This window comes from Mustelus asterias, chromosome 29 (assembly GCF_964213995.1).
Source record: "Mustelus asterias chromosome 29, sMusAst1.hap1.1, whole genome shotgun sequence".
NCBI classification, from domain to species: Eukaryota; Metazoa; Chordata; class Chondrichthyes; order Carcharhiniformes; family Triakidae; genus Mustelus; species Mustelus asterias.
Genome location: NC_135829.1, coordinates 6,661,908 through 6,681,421, shown reverse-complemented (window position 1 = coordinate 6,681,421; position 19,514 = coordinate 6,661,908). Strand labels below are relative to the sequence as shown.

General features: G+C 44.8%; 1 protein-coding gene across 7 annotated transcripts in view; it reads right to left on the bottom strand.

The window, feature by feature from the left end:
* The window catches only part of scaper (S-phase cyclin A-associated protein in the ER), a 347,336-nt gene that overhangs the window by 69,345 nt on the left and 258,477 nt on the right, over positions 1-19,514 (bottom strand). For all 7 annotated transcript variants that reach the window (XM_078199948.1, XM_078199949.1, XM_078199950.1 and 4 more), the window contains one exon: positions 13,073-13,196. In XM_078199948.1, coding sequence (XP_078056074.1) covers positions 13,073-13,196 — 124 coding nt within the window. The remainder of the gene's footprint in view (positions 1-13,072; positions 13,197-19,514) is intronic.

Genomic DNA, 19,514 nt, shown 5'->3' with positions numbered 1-19,514 from the left:
TTTAATGTCAGACTTCCTTCTTCCTTATGTCACTATTTGGAACCAAGTTATCCACAATGCTTGTTGACAAATTTTGTTAAAGGAAGCACAGCAAGAAAGAAATTAAATATGTGGGTAGAAGCAGACTACTTCACTTAACTTTCTGGACAGTTGTCAGCATTAATAACAGTTGTGGAACTCCAATAATATTCCTGTTGCCAGAACTAACAGCATTGCAGGTCAGCCAGAGAGAGTTGGCACACAGTTATCTCCTACCCACAGGCGGTGGCAAAATTAAAACGATTAAACATGTAAAAAGCCTGTCATTAAAATTAGCATGGCCACGCGACAAAATCAAATAGAATTAATGTTGTTCTAACATGATGTTGCAACATTTAGTCAATGAAGCCTTGAGTTTATCTCATCTCAGCTTAAATATACCCCTCATACTTTCCCTGCTGGTTCCTGAGAAATCTAAACCATGTTAAGAAAACATTTTACCACTATCGACTAGATAGCTTTACATGCCTTTCTCTCAAACCTCTTTTGAACCACCATAAGCTGCAATAAGACAGGTCATAGAAACATAGAAGATAGGAGCAGGAGGAGGCCATTTGGCCCTTCGAGCCTGCTCCGCCATTCATCACCATCATGGCTGATCATCCAACTCAATAGCCTAATCCTGCTTTCTCCCCATAACCTTTGATCCCATTCGCCACAAGTGCTATATCCAGCCGCCTCTTGAATACATTCAATGTTTTGGCATCAACTACTTCCTGTGGTAATGAATTCCACAGGCTCACCACTCTTTGGGTGAAGAAATGTCTCCTCTTCTCCCTCTTAAATGGTCTACCCCGAATCCTCAGACTGTGACCCCTGGTTCTGGACTCCCCCACCATCAGGAACATCCTCCCTGCATCTATCCTGTCTCGTCCTGTTAGAATTTTAAAAGTCTCTATGAGATCCCCCCTCATTCATCTGAACTCCAGCGAAAACAATCCTAACCTAGGTCCAACAATACTTGCAACTGCCTGTATGGAAGTGTAACTATACTTCGAAGTAATTTATTCTGAGAGTTTCCACGATGAGGCGCTATATGAATGCAAGTTAATGGCAGTAACTTTCCAAATTGCATTATCCAATCATGAGGAGGAATGTTGCACAGATTAAAACATCACTACCAACTGCAACACAGTCTGGACCTTTCAACACAGCTAAAGTAATCCTCTGCTCCTCTGACTTGTCACCAATTGTCATGCCGAGTAAAATGATTCTATATGAAGAAATAGCATCCCTTTATTAAGGTTGTGTATAGCATCGATCCAACAGTGCTTTAATTCCCTTGATCAGATTACAAATATCAGTGGAATCTACCAACACTTGACAGCAGAGAACAATATAAATCCATTATTCACAATCTGTAATCACGTGCTTATGAGCAAAATTCACTTTTTCCCATTACCCACACAATGTTAAGTCAAGCTATTCATCTTACAATGAAAAGCAAGACATGTAAAGGTCTCCTTCTGACAACATGTCTGGTTACTTGGTTGGGCCAATCTCAAAAGACCAATGCATCACTTAATCTTAAAAACTAGTAAGAAGTCTCACAACACCAGGTTAAAGTCCAACAGGTTTATTTGGAATCACGAGCTTTCGAAGCACTGCTCCTTGATCAGGTGAGTGACTCACCTGATGAAGGAGCAGCGCTCCGAAAGCTCATGATTCCAAATAAACCTGTTGGACTTTAACCTGGTGTTGTGAGACTTCTTACTGTGCCCACCCCAGTCCAACGCCGGCATCTCCACATTTTAAAAACTAGTAACTGTCTTTTAAAATTTACATTGCTTGGTGCTACAGAATTGAAGATTGCTGAGAAGTGAGATCTGTTGCTGAAGCTTTTCATCTTGCACTCATCAGGGCAAATGCAAGAATATCAAATGTCAAACAATCACAACAATTTATACTGCAGGATAAAATGGGTGCGTATTGGTTGGCTTGATATGAGTTTAAAATAAGCTGATTACTGCATGTGGTTCTCTGACTAATTTCATAAGCATCAGTTGGCACTAATAATACTGATTACTGAGGCTCTCCCAAACCATTTTTTTAATAACTAAGTCACAAAGTATTAAAAATGAACTCAAAAGAAATAACTTCTTCCACTTTTATATTCATATAAAAGTCATAGATGCTTTATCGGGCAGTAAGGGGAATGACTTTTCTTTAATTTTGGTCATATGTTGACCAGGATATTGTCGAACAAGATACAGTCAGCAAAAATGACTTCAGTTATTATTACCTTTAAAGGACAGCAAGATTGTTTTTAGTTTAGTTTATTTATTAGTGTCACAAGTAGGCTTACATTAACACTGCAATGAAGTTACTGTGAAGATCCCCTAGTCGCCACACTCCAGCACACGTTCGGGTACACGGAGGGAGAATTTAGCACGGCCAATGCACCTAACCAGCAGGTCTTTTGGACTGTGGGAGGAAACCAGAGCACCCGAAGGAAACCCATGAAGACACGGGGAGAATGTGCAGAGTCCACACAGACAGTGACCCAAGCCGGGAATCGAATCTGGATCCCTGGTGCTGTGGGGCAGCAGTGCTAACCACTGAACTACCGTGCTGTGCTTTTGTACACTACTGAATTGTCACCCTGGAATACTAGAGCGGCACGGTGGCGCAGTGGTTAGCACTGCTGCCTCACAGCGCCAGGGGCCCGGGTTCGATTCCCGGCTTGGGTCACCGCCTGTGTGGAGTTTGCACGTTCTCCCCGTGTCTGCGTGGGTTTCCTCCGGGTGCTCCGGTTTCCTCCCACAGTCTGAAAGACGTGCTGGTTAGGGTGCATTGACCCGAACAGGATTGTGGCGACTAGGGGAATTCCACAGTAACTTCACTGCAGTGTTAATGTAAGCCTTACTTGTGACTAATAAAAAATAAACTTTAAAAACTTTAAATTTGTGGTATGGTACTGGTGACTGTAGCCCTTTGACCCAGAGGTGGCAGAATTTCCAGGTTAATTAAGCTGACTTCAAAATCGCCTCTCTATTTACAGACCAATTCGAGATGATTACATGGATGGTGCCTTTATTTGTTTCTTTATAAGCACCACTTGATTCAACACATCGCTGGGTAAATTACACCTGTGATTGTTCACCTGCAATCCAGATCCATTAACACATGGAGGCAAATAAGACAACAGAATTCAAGACTCTGATAAGGACAAAATACTGCGGATGCTGGAATTTGAAACAAAAACAGAAAATGCTGGAAAAACTCAGCAGGTCTGACAGCATCCGTGGAGAGAGAATAGAGCCAACGTTTTGAGCCAGGATGACCCTTCGTCAGAGCTAAAGAAAAAGAAAATAGAAAAATTTATACCATGAGGGTGGAGGAGGGGAGGTTTGGGGGGGGAGGTTGGGGAGGAGGTTGGGGAGGGGTTGGGGAGGAGGGGGGGGAGGTTGGGGGGGGAGGTTGGGGGGGGAGGTTGGGGGGGGGGGGGGGGAGGTTGGGGAGGGGGGGGGAGGTTGGGGAGGTGGGGGAGGAGGTTGGGGAGGAGGGGAAGTTGGGGGGGAGGTTGGGGAGGAGGGGAGGTTGGGGAGGAGGGGGAGGTTGGGGAAGGTTGGGGAGGGGGGGAGGTTTGGGAGGGGGGGGGAGGTTGGGAGGTTGGGGAGGGGGGGGAGGTTGGGGAGGGGGGGGAGGTTGGGGAGGGGGGGGGAGGTTGGGGAGGGGGGGTGGTTGGGGAGGGGGGAGGTTGGGGAGGGGGGACGTTGGGGAGGGGGGAGGTTGGGGAAGGGGGGAGGTTGGGGGGGGGGAGGTTGGGGAGGTTGAGGAGGTGGGGAGGGTGGGGAGGGAGGGGGGGAGGTTGGGGAGCGGGGGGAGGGAGGTTGGGAGGTTGGGGAGGGGGGGAGGTTGGGGAGGGGGGGAGGTTGGGGAGGGGGGTGGAGGTTGGGGAGGGGGGGGCGGTTGGAGAGGTTGGGAAGGGGGGAGAGGTTGGGATGGGGGGGACGTTGGGGAGGGAGGGGGGGTTGTGGAGGGGGGGAGGGAGGTTGGGGAGGGGGTGGGAGGTTGTGGGGGGGCGGGGGAGATTGGGAGATTGGGGAGGCGGGTGGGGGGGGGAGGTTGGGGAGGGGCGGGGGGGGAGGTTGGGGAGGAGGGAGGCCGTAATTGAACAAAGACAATGTAAATGATGACGATAAAGGCTGTGAAAGGTGTTAAGAGTGTCCATTAAGATATCGGAATGTGTGAATGACAGAACAAAGGTGCAGATTGTCAGAGGTCAGCCTGAGAATTCAAGACTGGTTAGTAAGTATGCCAAAGGTTTGCAGGACAATTATCCACAATGTTTGGGGAGTAATGGCATAAGTAACATTAACGAGATAAATTCACTAACATTCAGGATAAAAAGTCACTTCAAGTCCATTCAACAAGGTAAATACAAATAAAGCAGGAGAACTAGTTACATATTTTTAATCTCACATTTTCATTTCTTTGCAATTTGAAACCTTTATAATTTAAAAAATGTAGCAGAAAAGGCTACAGCACTTCAGAGCTCAATTAGCTCTTTAACCAGGGAACATGCAAAATGGCTTTCATCGCGAAAGTGTAATAGTCATCTTAAGAAAGAATTTTAATAAAATGAGTATTTCTTGATAAGGAAATTTGTGATCAGCCAATAACAAATTCCTCCTTTCGTAGTCTCCCAAGAGAGACATCATAGAATCCCTACAGTGCAGAAGGAGGCCATTCAGCCCATCGAGTCTGCACTGACCACAATCCCACCCAGGCCCTAAATACTTTTCCAATTCAATCAAATCAAATCCAATTCAGAGTCTCAACAAGTTGAGACATTTCAGATCCAGGCTGACAAGACAGGACGGGAGACCAAAACCACCCTGTCCTGGGCCTGATCTACATGAGTCAAGCTGATTGGAGAAGGGGGAGGATCCTCTTCCAAGACTTGAGCTCATTTGCATCTTAGCCAAAAGGCCGAGATGCCGCTTTAAAAAATTGCTTCATATGAAACATATGAAGCCTCAGCGTAACCTAATGACCTCAACCAAGTGCAGGCGATCCATACTACACTTGATCTTAGCCAAAAGGCCGAGAAGCCTTTTCCCATAGGCCAGGCCCTATTCCCATAACCCCACATATTTACCCTACTAATCCCCTGACACTAGGATCAATTTAGCATGGCCAATCAACCTAACCCGCACATCTTTAGAGTACATGTGGAACAATGCCACATTTTCCCTGAACATCCCAGGGAATAAGGGTCATCTAAGGTTTTTTAAATATCTCAAAACCAAACATTAAAAATCTAGCCTCTCTGATCCTATGGAATCAATTGCAATTATGCAGAACCTAGACACTGACTGTTGGAAATATTCAGACAAATATTTGCTCAAATACAAGACCACTACATGCCCTTAATTAAAAGAAATCGTCACCAAATGTGGGAAGCAAAGATATTAAACTAAAAAGTTTCCCCCAAGTACAAGGTAAAGTGGAAACTCAGCAGACTGGGAAAGCAGATAAGTTCAACAAGCAACTCAGGAGAAACCTCCTCACCCAAAGAGAGTTCAGGGTGCAGACCTGGTCACCACAGGATGTTTGTGAGGTGAATAACATCGATGCACTTTTTGGAAAGCTGGATAATCACACGAGGGAGAAAGGAATGGAGAAACAAAGATAACAGGGCTAGATGAAGCAGGGTGGGAGGAGTATCATGTGTGGCATAAACTCTGGCAGGGAGCTGTTGGGTTGAATGGCCTGTCTGTGTGCAGTAACTTCCACTTAAGTCCCTGGAAAGAATAGATACTTGGAGCATGTTGCTCAGCTATTTGGCGTTCGTGTGGGTTCTGTCGCGGATGAAGTGCTGAGGGATGGCCTCCTCATGTGTAATTAGGCATTAAGTATGTGTATTGGTCCAGTCACTGGGGAAAACTGTTTTGGCTGAACTACCAGTAAGTCCATAGTTTTCAATCTATTTAATTAAAGTCCAATGTCTAAAACAGTTCTTACCAGCTTTAGTGATCTTGATAGTGGACTATATAAGATTCCAGATCGAGCTGAAATTCTTTCCTTTCTGTATCAACGAACGATCTTTGAAGTTACATTTAATTTACTCAGCATGTATTAAAGTTACAGTGCCCTGTTTTCCTTTTCAGTATCAGCTTTTGTGGTTAATTATTCAAAGCATGGACATAGTGTTTCAATTAAACTACAGCTCAATCCTGGAAATTACATACAAGGCTTTCAAGTGAAGTTTCTTTTCAATTTAAACTCTCCAGACTAAATAAGATTTGATGTTCTTCAAAAGTGATTGCATACAGTATTCCTATTTACAATTTGCAGGGTTGTCAGGGCAACTGAATTAAACTCTGAAAGAAGCAAAACAGCGCAGATGCTGGAATCGGAAACAAACAGAGAACGCCGGAAAAACTCAGCAGGCCTGGCAGCTTCTGTAGGGAGAGAGAACAGAGTCAACATTCCAAAGCCGTTTGGCTCTTCATCATACACTAGCCCGAAGAGATTGCAGCAAGCGTAAAAAGAGGTAGGTGTTGGGGATGGGGAGAGGGAAGTAGTGTTTTTCTGTTGAGCCAAAAATGCATGGCATATTAAAAAAAAGGGGGTTAAGATGGAGGAGAAAGGTCATAGTCTAAAGTTGTTGAACTCAGTATTGAGTCCTAATGTGCCGAATTGGAAGACGAGATGCTGCTTCTCCAGATTGCGTTAGAGCATAGCGGAAGGCCAAGAATGGACATGTGGGCATAATAGTTAAAATGAGTTAAAAGCGGAGTTAGAATGGCAAAGCGTCAGGAAGGGTGGGGGTCATGGAATCATAGAATCCCTATAGTGCAGAAGAGGCCATTCAAGTTTGGACCAACTCTCTGACAGAGTATCTTACCCAGATACTCCCCCCACCCCCACAATCCATGTAATCCCACACATTTTCCATGAGCAAGGGGCAATTTAGCATGGGCAATTCACCTTATCTGCATCTTTGGACTGTGGGAGGAAACTGGAGCACCCGGAGGAAAACCCACACAGACACGGGGAGAACGTGCAGACTCCACACAGACTGTCAGCCAAGGCTGGAATTTTTTTTAAAAATCCATTCTTGGGACAGGGGTGTCACTGGCTGGCCAGTATTTATTGCCCATCCCTAGTTGCCTGAGGGCAGATGAGAGTCAACCACATTGCTGTGGCTCTGGAGTCACACGCAGACCAGACCAGGTAAGGATGGAAGATTTCCTTCCCTAAATTAGTGAACCCAAGTGGGTTTTTCCGACAAACTACAATGGTCAGCAGTAGATTCTTAATTCCAGATTTTTATTTTACTGAATTCAAATTTCACCATTTGCCATGGTGGGATTTGAACCCAGGTCCCCAGAACATTAGCTGAGCTTCTGGATTAATAGTCTAGCGATAATACCCTAGGCCATCACCTCCCCTGAACTGAACGGGGTCCCTGGAGCTGTGAACCAGCAGTGCTAACCACTGTGCTTTTGAAGTTCATCATTTCCAGAACAGCTTTACAGAATGAACTTTATTTACATACACGATCTCAGGTCACACTTGTGGATTACGCAAAAGTGTTCCAATTAGGCATGTTACAAAAACACTCCTTCCCCTGCCCTCAACACCTGGTCATCTATCTCTTGTTCTTAAGTTTGCACATTCTCTCCATGTCTGTGTGGGTTTCCTCCGGGTGCTCTGGTTTCCTCCCACAGTCCAAAGATGTGCGGGTTAGGTGGATTGGCCATGCTAAATTGCCCCTTAGTGTCAGGGGGAATAGGAGGGTAAATATGTAGGGTTAAGGGGATAAAGCCTGGGTGGGATTGTGGCTGGTTCTTACTCGATGGGCCAAATGGCCTCCTTCTACACTGCAGGATTCTAAATTTGCTACACTTTCATTGCAATCTCTTCCAGCTATAAGAACATGAGAACTAGGAGCAGGAGTAGGCCATCTGGTCCTTGAGCCTGCTCCGCCATTCAATAAGATCATGGCTGATCTTTTTGTGAACTCAGCTCCACTTACCCGCCCACTCACCATAACCCTTAATTCCTTTACCGTTCAAAAATCTATCTACCCTTGCCTTAAAAACATTCAATGAGGTAGCCTCAGCTGCTTCACTGGGCAGGGAATTCCACAGATTCACAATCCTTTGTGTGAAGACACAACCCTTTGTGTGAAGCACTACACTATAGTGTAGTGCCCAACAGATTTTCCCTTTCACTCAGTTCTGATGAAGAGCCAAACCCCATCCTCAAACATTCACTCCCTCCACCACCGATGCATGGTAGCAGCAGTATGTACCATCTAGAAAATGCATTGAAGGAACTCCAGAAGCTTGGACAAGTTACTTGGATGAGAGACTGGAGGGTGATAAGATTCCTTGGAATAAAGTTTAGCGAGAACCAATCGTTTCAGGAAAGGATGGGAGAAAATTAAGTGAATACATACAATTTCCAAGCTTCTGTTGAACTAATTTCCATTTTGAAATACTCCACAGGGAAATGCTCAAATATAGATCACAAAGATTTTCATTCCTGAGGAAGAGGAATGGAGGAGTGTTTACTGTCAGAGAGAAAAAGCTACATCTTTGGTGTTAAACCATCTCTTCGTCACAGGCAGAATGATCACCTTATGTGGTACTGTAATGACCAGTAGCATAAAATCCACCTGTCTTGTCGGGAGATATTAAGCAACATGTGGGGGAACACATACTTTATTGCATCAGCCTTTCGTCGCCACAGCATTTCCCCTCTTGAGTTAAACCCCTCACCAGCTGGGTACAATTTCCATGAACATAGAACCATTAGTTCAGGTATGTTGCTGCGAATAGATATTTTACATGGTTGAAATAACTTAAAAAGGTTAGCTCCACCAATGACCATTTCAGCACTAGACCATTCAGGCCAGAAACTGAAGGGACAATTTCCAGTCTTGGTTGTGCCAACTGCTTTCAACCATGTCAGCAGTAGGGGTCAGTACTACTGGCCTCAACATTCCTGGGCTAAGTAAGGGAAAAATCAATTTGGGCTCTCAGTTCTGACCTCTGTACTGTGATATGCTGAAAGGTTCGGCTGTACAAGCTCAGCGTTCAAACACGCTGCCCCCACTTAATGTCCAGGCTCATACTGAAAGAACAGAGGGTTGGTGGTGCGTTTAGAACCGTACCCCTGCAGGAAGCAGGAAAGTAGAGAATGAAACTGAGGAAAGAACATGACAGCAACACAGAAAAAGGGAGCACATGTCTAAATATTGTGAAGAAACATTTCAGACCACTTGAACTCACTCCTGAAGATGGTAGCAGGAAACAGACTCAAATGGAGATAAGTTAAATATGCAGAAAGCGGGTGTTCTGATCATATAAATATTATTTTTCACATGCTAAGTTACTTTTCTCCTTCAAATGCAAAATAATGTTTACTTTTCAACTACAACTTTTAACCAACAAATTATTAGACCATAAGACCTAGGAGCAGAGTTAAACTACTCGGCTCAACTGCTCCGCCATTCAATCATGGCTGATACTTTTCTCATCCCCATTCTCCTGCCCTTTTCCCCATGACCCCTGATCCCCTTATTGATCAAGAATCTATCTATCTCTGTCTTCAAGACACTCAATGACCTGGCCTCCACAGCCTTCTGCGGCAAAGAGTTCCACAGATTCACCACTCTCTGGCTGAAGAAATTCCTCCTCATCTCTGTTTTAAAGGATCGTCCCTTCAGCCTGAGGTTGTGCCCTCTGGTTCTAGTTTTTCCTACTAGTGGAAACATCTTCTCCATGTCCACTCTATCCAGGCCTCGCAGTATCCTGTAAGTTTCAATAAGATCCCCCCTCATCCTTCTAAACTCCAATGAGTACAGACCCAGAGTCCTCAACCGTTTCTCATACGACACACTGAATATTTTGAGTATTGAATATTGAATATTTCAATGATCACATACTGCTCATTTCTATAGTTTTGGTACCTTTGAACATGGTAGGATTTTTAAAAAAACAGTACCAGATCCTCACCAACCATCATCACTACCTTTCTCACCCTCCCCACCCGCACGCTCTCAAACAAGGTAAGTAGTGAAAGATTATTTCTATCGATTGCAATGGGCCTAAAATTTAAAATTGGTACCAGAAGCATATAAGGGAGGCCAGGGTTTATTAATGTAGTAGGTTCATGTGAATTGAATGCTCAATCACGAGTAACTTGTGAATTATTTTAGAGGCAATTAGAAACCACAGGAAAAGGAGTAATATTAAAAGGGCATAGGTAAATAATAAGAAAATGGGATACAGCAGATAATTCCAAAGTAGAATGAGCAGTGCCAAAGCAAACTGCGATGAATGGCTTCCTTCGATGCCAAAACTTTCACCATTCTATGCTTGGTCTGCATATGGGTCTTTAATTGAAGATATGTAGGTAACTTTAACTTAACCTACCCAGTGGGGAACCAAGAGAGTATGATCTTGGTATGATCGGCTGGCTATCTGTTTTACACCTTAAACGATATTAGTTTCCAGTGTCTGATCCTGTCAGTTTTCCACTGCTTGGTTTAGGTTAAAATGATCCCTTGTGGTACGTTGTTCATCCATCATCATCGATGAGGACCTCGACACCATTAGTCATTATGAGGCTGGATGCGGTGTGTCCGAAGATGACTGATCAGGCCAATTCGGGCACGGAATGTCCTGGCACATATTGGGCAGACTTGTGTAGGCGCTGTGGTTGTTCCGCTGGTGGCTCTGGACTTGCGCGGCTCGCGCTTAAGTTGTGCTTCAGCACTGCACCTTGCTTCATAAACTTGACAGCCCTTGTGGATGAGGCAGCGCCAGGTAGGGCGGTTTTGTGCCAGCGTCTCCCAGGTGGTCGTGTCTATTGTCAAGCGACTTCAGGGAGGCCTTGAGTGTGTCTTTGGAACGTTTTTCTGCCCTCCATGCGAGTGTCTTCCAGCAGAGAGTTCCCCAAAAAGGAGCTGTTTGGGAATGCGCTCGTCCGGCATACGGATGACATGACCTGCTCACCGGGTCTGTGCTCTCATCAGCAGTGTGTGGACTGATGGAAGACTTGCTCTAGAGAGAACTTCAGTGTCTGGTACTTTGTCTTGCCATCTGATGCGTAATATTCTGCGAAGACAAGTCATGTGGAAATGATTGATTTGTCTTGCATGCCTTCGAAACACAGTCCACGTTTCACAGGCATACAGGAGGGTAGTGAGTACCACGGCGCTGTAGACCTTCAGTTTTGTTGCTGGGCTGATTCCTCGACGTTCCCATACAGTGGGACGCAGTCTACTGAAAGCAGAACTTGCCTTTGCTATTCTGCAGTTAACTTCTGTATCAATAGTCACTGCTTGGGAGAGGGTACTGCCAAGATAAGTGAACTGGTTCACTGCCTGTAGTTTCTGCCCTTTGATTGTGATTATGGGTTCTGTGTACGGTGCATGAGGAGCAGGCTGGTGCATGACTTCAGTCTTTTTAATGTTGATGGTGAGACCAAAGTTGTCACAAGCCGTGGAAAGTTTGTCCATACTGACTTGCATCTCTGGCTCTGAGCCAGTATACAGGGCGCAGTCATCGGCAAAGAGGAAGTTTCTCAGAACAGTCTCCTTCACTTTGGGAATAGCTTGAAGTCTCCTCAGGTTGAAGAGCTTCCCATCCACTCTGTACTTAAGGCTGATTCCAGCAACGCTGTCCTGGAAAGCATCATTCAGCATGGCAGTAAACATCACGCTGAACAGTGTGGGTGTGAGCACACAACCCTGTTTGACACCATTGGTGACTGGGAATGCCTCAGAGGATTCTCCGCCGTCCAGTACTCTGGCCATCATGGAACTGACGTACCATCTGAATGAATTTGGGGGGGGGGGCCTGAACTTTGACATGATCCTCCACAGGCCTTGTCGGCTGACAGTGTCGAAGGCTTTCGCGAGGTCAACAAATTGTGGTATAAAGTGTGCATGAATGGCAAGAAGCCAACTCTGGGAAGAGACTCATTGCAATTCCGAGCAGGGTGCAACGGACACCACTTAGATGTCCTAATTGACAATCTCTGTCAGGGAGGCCACGGGAGTGTGGGAAACAGAAGATCACATTGATGCAATAGCCGCCCTGCTCCACTGAGGCTTCTGTAGTTTGGACCAATGTAGCAGGAACTTTATTCCACTCTGTGTTAGGCCTGGGAATATAGATGTTGAGTGTCTATAAAACTAGGACGACTCACTTTGGAAGCAAAACCCATCACCCCTCTGCTTGCTGAACTACATTTGTTCCTTATCCAGTAACACCCTAATTTTAAAATGTCTCCACGTTTCTCCATGATCTTACCATTCCATACTTTTGTATCCTCAAGCCCTACAACCTTCAGCCATTTTGCTCCATGCCCTTTAACTCCCTCCCTAAACACAACCTGCCCTCATGTTCAAAAGTCTAAGAACTACTTGCTTAAACATGCCTCAGTCGCCTCTCCTCACTCTTCTGCTGCTGCTGAAGCTCCATCTGTTGCCTCTGCGAAACCCCATGAAATGACCTGTGTTAAAGCTGTTATCTAAGATATGTGGGTTAGGTGAATTGGCCACGGGAAATTGCCCCTTAGTGTCAGGGAGTGTAGCAGGGTAAATATATGGGGTTGAGGAGCTAGGGCCTGGGTGGGATTGTTGTCAGTGCAGACTCGATGGGCTGAATGGCCTCCTTTTGCATTATAGGCATTCTATGATTGTTCTATGATAATTACAACATGTTTTTAAAATTATATTGTTTTTAATGAGAAATACATTGTGTACACAATGCTTAACAGATACAAAATGCATGAAGAGATTGGCAGAAAAGTCAAAAGACATCACCTCATTATGGACAAATTACTTTTCCCTTAAAAAATCAAATACCTGGAACTTTTTGAAGTCTGGAAGTTTGACATTTTTCAGAAATAACCAAGGCAAGTTAAAGCAAAAATAAGATAATCACCCTCAGGGAAGCATGCTGGCTCCCAGTTACATGGACTAAAAAGATAGCTTTATAGCAACTTTACAAGAATCCATAAAGTACATCAATGGCAGGCAGCTACAGGTACTGACTCCTACCGTCAACTGGTGCATCAGCAGTTCCATTAAGAAAGTGATCTTGTTACTGAACAGAACATAGAAGCAGTTGTCATAGCAGCCACTACAGGCGAAGCAGTATGCATTAACCACATTGCACAGGGATCTGTAAAACGACAAGAAAAAGTCAGGTGAGCTTGTATTTGCCTTAAACACTTTTCAGTCAACACCTTCCATCCACACACATTCCAATAATTTCCCCTTCCCTCCCGGAAGTGTTTACTTTTTACTGGGATGAGGTTCCTCTGGCATTTGCTGTTCTATGGTGGCTTGCTCAGTAGCGATTCTTGAAGTGTGAACTTAGGCAACTTCTAAGTTCACACTTGGAAGCGTTGGCAAGACATTGGGATGAGATCAGGAATGGATGTGATTTTGCCCATTGCCCAAAGTCCAGAAAAGCAAGTGTTTTAATGGGCATCGCTGGGTGGTGATCAAGAGTGACAATCCTGGTCAAAGTTCCCCTTCTTAACCCAACAACACTGAAGTCAATTGCTGTGATGTTACAACCACCGTCTCTGAGATTAGCGCAGTTAATAAATGAAACTTGAGGCCTTCTGCTTTGAAATAGCACAGTTACATGTATGTCGGTGAACGTCACAAGTATATAAAACAAATCAAAACACCTGGTAAAAGAATGGCTTTCATAAACCCTGTTAATAATTATGAATATTTATGCCTCTCTTAGTAATCATCTTTTATATGTACACTGAACAGATCAAGTGTTACAGAATATATCGTACAGTGTTTTTTTAGACTAGTATCTTGAAATGATTCAAACTGTTGGAAAGTTGTATCTTACAACATTGACATAATTCTCCAACATGCAGAGGGTGGGGGAAGGGGGGAGGGGGCTGAGGGAGAGAGAGAGAGAGTGAGAGGGGGTGGGGTCAACTCGTTACTCTGTCACTACTCTGTAAAAGCAACAGAAGGGAAGTAAAAACAAAGGTCCTAAAGGTACATAATGCTTTTAGTGGCCATATGACATCCCAAAGGGCCTGTGGAGTGTGGTCACTACCATAAAGTAGGGAGATACAGTGGTAAATATCTGCACAGCCATGTCCACAAACAGCAATAATTATCACATTTTTTTAACTGATGCTGGTTGAGGGATGAATATTGATCATGGTAACAGGAAAAATTCTTTGCTCATCAAGTCAGGATTTTTCACATATACCCTGGAGGATAGATGTTTTAACATTTTATCCAAAAGACTAGAGACATTGACAGTGCCACACTCCCTCAGTACAGCACTGAAGTATCAGCCTGGATTGTGTGCTTAAATCCATGGAGTGAGAACAGAATTAAGATTAATAGTAGTAATTGACCAATGATTTTACCCCGCAGATCAAGATTACAGTCCCTGGGGGCAATTCTCCCAAAAAAATTCTAAGTGTCGAATTCACGTAAAAACTGGGGTAATTCACGCTGGTTTTTGCAGCGGAACTTTAAAAATGAATCTCCCTTACTCTGTGCACTGCAGAGTGCACCAGTGTGAATTTCACGAAAATTCAGTGGGCGAAGCCTATTCCCACAGGAGATGCCAGCATCATAGTGCTGAGTAGGCCACTGTGGATGCACCAATCTGTCAGTGTTGAGTTCGGTGCATGCGCAGTAGCCCCGCACTGCCGGCCTCCCCCCCCACCCACCTCATCACTGGCCCTCCGACTCCTCTTGGCTTGATCGCTGGCCCTCCAAACATGTTCCTGCCGGCCTCGATCACCCCCACCCCTCCCCGGCATGCCTCGATATCCCCACCCCCCCAATCCCGCCCCACTGGCAGCCCCGACCTCCCGATCACCCCTCCACCCTGGCAGGCCCCCCCCCCCCCCCGCCATCCCGCAGTCCCCTTCCACCCCAGCAGGCTGACCCCCCGCCCCGCCCCCCCGATGTACAGCCCCAATCATTGGCCTCCCTCTCTCTGTCACCAAGCCTGAGTGCAGAGTGGCAGCGGGACTCCCCCACCCCTCACGGATCTAACCCAGAGGCCCGCCTCCCCCGATAGGCCTTGCCCCACATGCTTGGCACTGCCTGATGCCTGGTGGGCAGTGCCAAGGTGCCCCTTGGGCAGTGCCAGGGGGCTAGGGTTCATGTCACACTATTTGTAACTCCCACAGTTGCGTGGACCTGCAGAGTTTCACTGGCTGTCTTGTCTGGAGACAATACACATCTTTTTAGCCTGTCTTGATGCTCTCTCCACTCACATTGTTTCGTTTCTTAAAGACTTGATTAGTTGTAAGTATTCGAATTCCAACCATTATTCATGTAAATTGAGTCTGTGTCTTTATAAGCTCTGTTTGTGAACAGAATTCCCACTCACCTGAAGAAGGGGCTAAGAGCTCCGAAAGCTTGTGTGGCTTTTGCTACCAAATAAACCTGTTGGACTTTAACCTGGTGTTGTTAAACTTCTTACTGTGTTTACCCCAGTCCAACGCCGGCATCTCCACAACACAGGTGGCAATGCCCAGGGGACACCCCTCCCGGCCCCCAACCTTCTGAGGGGCCTCGATGGCCACCCCATCACTCCAGCCGAGTCAGGCCATTAACTCACCACATGTGTGGAGCTATGGCAAACCCTCCTGGAGTGAAACACTCCTGGCAGAGAGGGAGATGCTAGTGGGCCCCCAGATTTCAGTCCCGTGCCCGCTAATGATATTTAAATTGTACTTAAATGCTTGTTTAAATAACTTATGCAGCTCCGCACCGATTTCTGGCGTGGAACTAATGGCGCTGGAAATCTGGCGGCTGGAGACTGGCGGAGGCCGTGGTGCGGAGGCCTCTGCTTGAGTCTCCCTGCCCGCTGTGCTGCTTTAGCCCCCCCCGCTTAACTCTGTTGTAAAATTTCAGTATCCATCCCCAACTAACATATTCAAAAATATGATTTAGATCCCTCCATGATAAAGCCATGCCCAGGATACTATCAAGCATATTGACCAGGTTTGACTACCTGAGCTGGCTTATTCAGCGCAGCAGCAAGGGAGGGGAGGTTACAATTGGACTCACCATTTGGCTTGGGAGCAGAAAAAAATTAGCAACTCAACCTCTCCAACTCTGTTCAGATGCTCTACAAGAACAACTTTTGGTTACCTGTCCTAATATCTCCCTATGCTCAGAATCAAATTTTGTTTGGTTACACTTATCAAACATCTTTACTATGTTAAAGGTGGAACAGAAATGGAAGTTGTTCTTGCTATTGATCATTCTCCAATGAGTGCTCCTGAGAAGTACACATGTCAGGACAGGATCAGACTCAGCTGCGATTCCTTTCATGGCCTAGTGGCCTGCTGACAGTTATTGTCTAAGCTTACAAGAACGGGCACTTGGAAGATATTAGAGATTGGTTCTACATGGGAGCAACACTTGAATAGCAGTTAATGCTTTCAGTAGACAAGGGAAGAGAATGTATGCTTCAAACGGTGGTAGCATCCTCACCTCAGACACACTCAGGAGGTCAAGCACACAATCTAGGCTGACACTTCATAGCAGTACTGAGTGAATGAGAAGTGTCACCTTTCGTGAGACACATCGGCTCAGTTAGGGAGATGTTAACTATTCCATGCCAGTGTACCACGAAGGTCACTAGGTTCTCTTATTATTCTTGTCCATAGTTTTCCTCCAATCATCAACAAAAAGACAACTTATCTGGTAATCTATTTCATTTAGTGTTTGTGTTATGTGCAAATTGGCTGCTACATCTGCCGACATAATTATAGTAACTACAGTCAAAAGTACTGAACTGTGAAGAAATTTGAGACATGCCAAGGGTATGAAAGGCATGATATAAATGCAATTGTATTAACTTGAATTTTTCAAAATAAAAAAGATAACACCCTGTACCGAATGCCTTCCCCCTCACATTTAGGCTCCTGAAATTCAGGATTGTTAACAGAACCAGCAATTAATGATTCTATCAATCCTTTGTTCCCATTACCATCAATGCAGATGCATTGGTGATAGATGCAGATGCAGAGGCAAATGCAGGGGTGGCACGGTGGCACAGTGGTTAGCACTGCTGCTCTCGCAGCACCAGGGACCCAGGTTCAATTCCAGCCTTGGGTGACTGTTGTATGGAGTTTGCACGTTCTCCCCGTGTCTGCGTGGGTTTCCTCCGGGTCGTCCGGTTTCCTCCCACACTCCAAAGATGTGCAGGTTAGGTGGATTAGCCATGCAAAATTACCCCTTTAGTGTCCCAAGATGTGTAGGTTAGGGAGATTAGAGAGGTAAATGTGTGGGGTTATGGGGGTCGGGTGGGCCTGGGTAAGATGCTCTGTCAGAGAGTCAGAACAGACTCAATGGGATGAATGGCCTCCTTCTGCACTGTAGGGATTCTATTCTATAATCTATAAAAATATTATATTTTTGGAAGATTTTGACTCTGGCTTTGTATTAAATAGCATAATGTATGACTAAATAAACCAGTTGTACAAGTATGATTTACAGCTTCACAACAGTTAGAATTAAATTAAGAACATTAGAAATTGGAGAAGTTAAACCACTCAGCCCATCATGCCTGCTCCACCATTCAATATGATCATGGCCAGGGACCTGGGTTCAATTCCCGGCTTGGGTCACTGTCTGTGTGGAGTTTGCGCCTTCTCCCCGTGTCTGCGTGGGTTTCCTCCAGGTGCTCCGGTTTCCTCCCACAGTCCAAAGGTGTGCGGGTTAGGTACATTGACCCTTAGTGTCCCAGGAGGAGTAGGTTAGAGGGATTAATGGGCTAAATATGTGGGGCTATGGGGATAAGGCCTGGGTGGGATTGTTGTCGGTACAGACGCGATGGACAGAATGTCCTCCTTGCGCACAGTAGGGATTCTATTTGATGACACTGTGTTTTAGATTCCTCAATCAATGCGAACAATCTCTCAGAGTCCATCCTTCATGCCCCTTCAGAATTTTGAGGATTTCAATGATATCATCTCTCATTCTTCTAAACACCTGAGAATATTAGCCCAATTTACTTAACCTCTCAACATAGGACAACTCTCTCATCCCAGGGACCAATTGAGTGAACCTTTGCTGTACTGCCTCCAATTCAAGTGTATATTTTCTGATTGAAAAATCCACAAAGTACTTCAGATGTGGAATACCAAAACCCTGTATAACTATAACAAGTCGTTTTTTTTTCTTGTACCCAAATTCCCTTGCAATAAAGGTCAACATGCTTCTAATTGCCTTCCTAATTGCTTGCTGCACCTGCATGCTAACTTTCTGCATTCCTTGTACCAACAAACCCAAATCTCTTTGAATATGGACACTTACAAGTTTCTTGCCTTTTAAAAAACATTCTACTTTTTTACTCTTATGACCAAAGTGAGTAACTTCATAGTTTCCTATATTACACTCCCCATCTGCCATCATGTTGGCCACTCATCGGAAAGTAAAATCAGAGCCTTTGTTTTGACTTATAGATCTTATAGAAACATATAGATCTTATAGAAATGTATAAGAATATGAAGGGAATAGATAAGATAGAAGCAGGGAAGTTGTTTCCACTGGCGGGTGAAACTAGAACTAGGGGGCATGGCCTCAAAATAAGGGGCAGCAGATTTAGGACTGAGTTGAGGAAGAACTTCTTCACACAATGGTTTGTGAATCTGTGGAATTCCCTGCCCAGTAAAGCAGTTGAGGCTACCTCATTGAATGTTTTTAAGGCAAGGATAGATAAATTTTTCAACAGTAAAGGAATTAAGGGTTATGATGAGCGGGTGGGTAAGTGGAGCTGAGTCCACGAAAAGATCAGCCATGATCTTATTGAATGGTGGAGCAGGCTCGAGGGGCCAGATGGCCTACTCCTGCTCCTCGTTCTTACGTTCTATTTTTTTTTGTGCAGCACCTAATTGAATGTCATTTGGAAATTTAGGTATACTACATCTGTTGGTTTCCCCTCATTTACCCTACTAGTTACATCCTCAAAAAACCTCCGATAAACTTGTCAAATAGGATTTATCTTTATTGAAACCATGTTGATTTGTTCTAATCATACTACACTTTTCTAAATGCATTGTTAAGACTTCCTTAATAATAGATTCCAGCATTTTGCCAACAGCTGATATTAAGCTAACTGGTCTGTAGTTCGCTGCTTTCTCTCTCCCTCCTTTCTTGAAAAAGGGTGTAACATTTGCCAACTTCCAATCTAGTGTACAATTCCTGGATCTAAAGGATTTTGGAAAATCATCTACCGATTCGATCTACCAAAATGCATCAGCTCACATTTATCTAAATTAAACTCCATCTGCCATTCATTGGCCCACTGGCCTAATTGATCAAGATCCCGTTGCAATTCTAGATAACCTTCTTCACTGTCCACTATGCCACCAATCTTAGTGTCATTTGCAAACTTACTAACTATGCCCCATAAATTCTTACCCAAATCATTAATATAAATAACAAATAACAGTGAATCCAGCACCAATCCCTGAGGCACACC